At 42.1% G+C, this 6494-nt stretch overlaps 1 protein-coding gene across 1 annotated transcript; it reads right to left on the minus strand.

Annotated features, from left to right (window-relative positions):
* Window positions 1-625: 625 nt before the first annotated feature.
* Window positions 626-6208, minus strand: LOC138981129 (uncharacterized). Its single transcript, XM_070353969.1, has 3 exons — window positions 6085-6208; window positions 4389-4478; window positions 626-2436 (listed from the first exon to the last, which is right to left on the minus strand). Exons 2-3 carry the CDS (start codon window positions 4417-4419, stop codon window positions 2012-2014), a joined length of 456 nt encoding a protein of 151 aa, XP_070210070.1. The 5' UTR covers window positions 4420-4478; window positions 6085-6208; the 3' UTR covers window positions 626-2011.
* Between the last annotated feature and the right edge of the window lie 286 nt (window positions 6209-6494).

A 6494-nucleotide genomic window follows, 5' to 3' on the forward strand; every position in this document is an offset into this window, starting at 1 on the left:
GCTAAGTTCGTCTTGTGATCATTATCTCATTTTCCTGTGTGTGTCCGTGCTCTTCAACGGCAACGAGGCCAACGTCCTGATCACTTCTTCGTGTTGTCAATGATTAAACGTTCCATTAACGGCCTCTGTGTGTGTGTGTGTGTGTGTGTGTGTGTGTGTGTGTGTGTGTGTGTGTGTGTGTGTGTGTGTATGGTGTGTGTGTGTGTGTGTGTGTGTGTGTGTATGGTGTGTATGTGTGTGTGTGTACGTGTGCGTACGTGTGTGTGTGTGTGCGCGCACGTGCGTGTGTGTGCGTGTGTTGTGTGTGTGTGTGTATGTGTGTGTGTGTGTGCGTGTATGTGTCAGTGTGTGTGTGTGTGTCGGTGTGTCTGCGTTTGTGTGTGTGTGTGTGTGTATGTGTGTGTGTGTCAGTGTGTGTGTGTCAGTGTGTATGCGTTTGTGTATGTGTGTGTGCGTGCGCGTGTCAGTGTGTGTGTGTGTGTGTGTGTGTGTGTGTGTGTGTGTGTGTGTGTGTTTTATGAGCAATCAAGCCACACCACAGTTTTTAATGCATTTATACACAATCTGTATAGTAGGAACAATGTTACATACACCCAGCATTCACAAAGTGCCCAAAATCAGTGTATTTCAACCAGACAAGAATTTATTACTTTTATAGCAAGATTCATGATATTTTTCAAATGGCAAACACTCATCCAGCAGTTTGAACTACAAAATCATAATCACTGTCATTTTCGTAATTTACTTTTTTAATTTTCCCACAGACACAAGATCAAAGAGTACCGGGATTAAAACCCAGGCTTCGAGATTCTACAAACGACAACAATCACATTGCTGCCAAAGAAAAATTTCACTAAGCAGATTTTTGTATACACAGTAGTTTTCTATTATTCTTTAGCGTTGTCTCATAACCATTTTACACAGTAAGAATTGTACGATAACACTTTTTTTTTTTTTTGCTTTAGCACTTTTTAGGTATTGGCTAGTAATCTTTAAAAAATAAAATAAAATTTTTTTGTTTTGCCTCATAATCTTTTCACTCAAATAAAAAAAATGAAGACAGCATAATAGCATATTAGACTTTTTTTTACAGAACCAACGCCTGTTTGTAAGAGGAATTCTCCCAGTCAAACAAAATAAGACCCTTAGAGTGATGGCCATTGGTATGTTGCACTGATTCATTTTACGTTTCTACGAGTCTTCAAATGCATTGAAAGTTAAAGGAATGATTTTGAACAGAAAAGCCGTCTACACAATGAAGCAAAACGGACAATTCAACAAAACTTTTTGAGCGCCCAGTGAAAAAATTAGAAGAACATTTTGGAATAGAAAAACTGTCGGCACGATAAGTCTAATATAACAGTTTTTAACAAACACAACATCTTTGAACACAAAGCACGAACGTTAGAAGAACAGCCGTCGACAAGACGAACGAGAACAAAACTCAAAATAAAAAAAATAAAACCTCTCATGATAATAAAAAGAATAACTCTCACTTACTCTATTACACATGTCGTATACATTTAGAGCGCTAACTTCCCTTTGTTTATCAGATCGCAAAACCAACAATAACTCTCACTTACTCTATTACACATGTCGTATACATTTAGAGCGCTAACTTCCCTTTGTTTATCAGATCGCAAAACCAACAATAACTCTCACTTACTCTATTACACATGTCGTATACGTTTAGAGCGCTAACTTCCCTTTGTTTAAGATCGCAAAACCAACAATAACTCTCACTTACTCTATTACACATGTCGTATACATTTAGAGCGTTAACTTCCCTTTGTTTATCAGATCACCAAAACCAACAAAAACTCTCACTTACTCTATTACACATGTCGTATACATTTAGAGCGTTAACTTCCCTTTGTTTATCACATCGCAAAACCAACAAAAACTCTCCGGGCATATTTTTCAACGAGTTCACTTTTGAATAATATTAAGCTATCGGCATCATGAACCAAAAACATCAACACATGCAGTAAGATCGGTCACCACTGGACATCTAAGGCAGAACGCCACCAGGTGCTTGGGGCACGGCTCCACCGGGCAACTGAGGGCACAGCGATCTGAAGAGACTGCGACGACCATTGGCTTCTTCGCCTGAAGGAGGTCCCATCTTTTTGAAGCTGTTCATCATCCGAGGCTCCTCCGTGGTGGTCGTAGGGTTAGGCACGGGTTTCTTGAAACTTCTCCTCGCCCCGGCGTTTTCTTCCCCTGTGGGTGCTTGGGTGGTGGTTGTGTCGTTGAATTCGGGGGACTTGAAGCTCTTCTGCATCTGACCGTTGTCGCCGTTGTTGTTCTCCGGAGGGGGAGCGGGAGGGTAAGGTCTGCAGCGCCAGTAGTCGCGGTTAGCGTTGGCCTGGGCTACTGTGATGCACGTACGGGGCGCACAGCACACGCCTGTCACCTGCCTGTAGCACTCGTACCCTGTTGGTAACAGCACAACAAGCCCATGCAAATGCGTTCATATTCATAAGGCCCGGCGCTCACCGCTATGTCATTTCAGCAGGACAGACGGCGCACTGCAGATTATTACAGCCCGCTACACGCAGCATGAAAAGAAAACTCAAACTAAGTTTTCCTTGTTGTTTTTCTCCTTTTTTTCTTCTTTTTTTTTCTCTCTCTTTTTTCAAAAATGTGTCGCATTGATCATATTCCGCCATGAAATTTCAGGCATGTTTATGTGAGCACTTATCATAAGTTTTAAACTTGTTGTGCTCCTTCTTAATGATGTTGTTATATTATCATGTGTCTGTTTACGAATAAAATACTGTTTAAAACAAAAGAAAACAGGCCAAGTACTCATAATCCCAACCGCGGCATCAATAATCTGCAGTGCGTCGTCTGTGCCGCTGACTCTGCGCAGGTATATTCTGCCCATAAGCAGCTTTCGCGTTACACGGAAATGTTCGGTGTTTTACCCGCGTGCTTTTGTGTGTGTGGAAATACCGAAACTGAGATATATATCGTAAGTCGCATTTAACAGTTTCTTTCATACCAAAAAGAAACTATTTCTATGTGATTAGACCTTCTGTCGTGAATCCGCGATTCAAGGGCAAAAACCCAAACCGAGTATAGCGACGCTGGTATGTGGATTTTCTCCCTTGGTTTGTCTTGCCGCATAACCGCTCGTGACCTGTACACAGCAAACTGTTCGGATATATAACTCTGTCAGGCTTTGCGTGCGCCTTAGAAGAGCTGTATTCATTGAAGGTGAGTAATTATTTGCAATGTCCGCTCGATAAGATGATTTTCTTTGGTAATCTTGAAATTTAGCGTGTTAATTTCATAGCTCAGAATCCAGTGACATTCTTTACTTATTTTTGATACAAGTCCATGTAAGCAAGCCAAAGAACATTTGTCGTGAAATTAATTGATGGATTGAGCTTCAAACTTAAGCATAATTAATTAATTTGGCTGTTCAATTGACGAAAATGCACCGAAAATGGCGTAGGCCCTACGTTGTCAACCATGGGACATCATTTACACGAAAGAGTTGTCTCCCTTGTCTGATCACACGGATAATTCCTTCTTTGACCCATGTAAACAAAATACATTCGTACAGTTCATCGGAGTTCATTCCGTAACTTCAAAGGGATCTAAAATGACTTATGATTACAAGTGCAGGTTCTACAAATTTGGAGACTTAAATGCCTCTGGATTCTGAGCTATGAATTTAACACGCTAAAGTTCAAGATTACCTTTTCTTTTCTTTCAGAAACATGTGAATGGCGCTCATTGTTCACTGGGGTGCTATGGCATAATCATATGGTGCTGTTTTCATTCTTGCCTCACATCCAAGGATGATAACTCTTCCACACGGCATACACGAAAACAGAGTGACTTCCGGAAGACTTTTATTGAATGTTGGTTGCAGAACTTCACGGACCAAATTCGCGGAACGGCAACATTTTTGCCGATTTTGTATCATCAGCAAACTGCTGTCAATTTCCGGCTGTGTAAGTTTCTAAAGCTTGTCCTTTTCGCAAAATCGGCAGCTAACTCAGCTGGATCGGCCGCATATTTCGTTAAATTTGCATATTGGCTATTCCGCGAAATCGGCAGTTTTTCAATGTGTATGTGTCCGTGCCTGTATGTCTGTGTATGTGTGCTACTGACAGTTTTCTCTGTTTCCTATGCTTTAAATGAAATGCGTGTATGCGTATGTGTATGCCTGTGTATGCCAGTGTGTGTGTGTGTGTGTGTGTGTGTGTGTGTGTGTGTGTGTGTGTGTGTGTGTGTGCGTGCGTGCGTGCGTGCGTGGGTGTGTTGTGTGCGTGTAGGAAGGAGGGAGGGTGTAAACACAGGGCAAGGCTATATTATTCATACAATAATTAAACGAATTAATAAGAACGATTAATTTTGAAAAGACAACTTACCGCTAGGACACTGGCAGTGATTATCGCACATATCCCCCGGCCTGGCCCCTCCGTCCACACATTGCCCGTCTCCCTCCCCAATGATATGCTCTGAAAACGATCGCATCACAGTTTTACGACAGTGGACTATGGGTGTTGTTGGTTGGTAGCTCGGTCGTGTTGTTGGTATTGGTGGTGGTGGTGGTGGTGGTGGTGGTGGTGGTGGTGGTTGGGGGGGAGGTGGCAGGGAAATACACAATAAACTGAGTGTGCAATGAAAACGAAACTCTGAATTCTTTTTCACATCATTACGTCGTTGTTACAAACAAGTCCATCGACATCATAGCTAAAAAAACAAAACAAAAACAGACACCAAACAAAAATAGGATGAAATCATTTTCAAATCGATTACTAAATGTTTTAATGACAAAACTCATCATTTATGTTTTACGCTTCCTAGCTTAAATTTGAATCTATTTGATTGAAAAATGACTGCGTGACAGTGCCGCCTCAACTTTCACTAAAAGCCGGATTTGACGTGCGTAGGCGTATCAAATCGAGCAGACACTGCATGACATGCACATTGGAGCCTATTATTCAATCGCTTGCAATCACTGAACAGCAGCGTGTGTTTGCCTCCCCCTTGGTGTTTACACCGTCATTGGACTCATGCGAAACGGAATCTTTTTTCACGTACAGCATGTGACGCTAATGGAAACTGCTCTGACCGACTGCTAATTAACACATCAAACGGCATTAACATTTTATCATACAACACAAAACAACGTAAAAAAACGGTCATTATCATTCTGATCAGAAAATTATCCAACAGCGATTTTGCTTTCAGAGAAGCACTTCTGGGTTCCTGTCTGGTAAATATTATGTCAAGAAACATTCGACACCAGAATTAACGCCGTATCCAAACACATCTTTTGTGAAGAACCTCGGTTCGATCCAGTACAAGAGGTAAAATATGCAGCCTTTTCTTCAAGAATCTCATGATTATGCATGAGCAGTCAAAAACTGTGAAGCAGGTGCGACGTTTTTCACGTCTGCTTACGTATTGTGTTTACGAGTTTGCTTTTATTTATTTTGATAATTGCTCATGTGCACAGTTTTTAAACCATGACTTAACAAACCAAACCGTAGGTGTGTACACGACACCAAAACTAAATAGTTGGAGCCCGCTAATGTATAGCTGCTGTGCAAATCCGTGAGCGCGTGTGTGTGTGTGAGTGTGTGTGTGGGGGGGTGTGGGTGCGTGCGTGCGTGCGTGGGTGTGTGTGTGTGTGTGAATGTGAGTGTGTGTGTGCGTGTGTGAATGTGTGTGTGTGTGTGTGTGTGTGTGTGAGAGTGAGTGTGTGTGTGTGTGTGTGAATGTGTGTGTGTGTGTGTGTGTGTGTGTGTGTGTGAGTGTGTGTGTGTGTGTGTGTGTGTGTGTGTGAGTGTGTGAGTGAGTGTGTGTTTGAGTGTACGCGTGTGTCTTTCTCTCTGTTTCTGAGTGAGAGTGTTGTAATTCGTACGTCTTTTTTACAAAAACAATTTTTTTTAGCTGATAAAACTGTTGCACAAACATTTGACTTAGCTGAAGGTGGGATAAGAAGCCGACGCGCACACACACACACACACACACACACACACACACATGCACGTACACATTGCCTACATACACACAAACATACACACATACGCACGCTGACATACACACACACTGTACCGAAGGGGCCCTGAGGGTTGTCCACGAGGGTGTTGTTTGTCCGTGCACTCTTACAACACTGGCTGGCCGCACAGTCACTTGACCGCTTACACGCTTGACCAGTGGCTACCCCCACAAAGCAAGCCCACTGAAAATAAAAACAAGTCGCGTGAAGCGATTTAAAAACATTTAGTCAAGCTGTCGGCATCAAAGAAACAGATTAACACACACAAAAAGTCATCGACGAGGCTATATTAAGATAGTCTCGACTAACCACACCCAAAGACCAAGACGGGTCATGCTCGTCTCCGTGTTGCGTGCGAACGCAGTACTGTACTTACTGAACCTATTTTCGGTAATTCTGAGCACATTTTTAGAGTAAACATGACATATGTATATACTTTTGAATTCAGGTGAAATTGAGGAATACG

The sequence above is a fragment of the Littorina saxatilis genome, linkage group LG12, assembly GCF_037325665.1.
Source record: "Littorina saxatilis isolate snail1 linkage group LG12, US_GU_Lsax_2.0, whole genome shotgun sequence".
Taxonomy (NCBI): Eukaryota; Metazoa; Mollusca; class Gastropoda; order Littorinimorpha; family Littorinidae; genus Littorina; species Littorina saxatilis.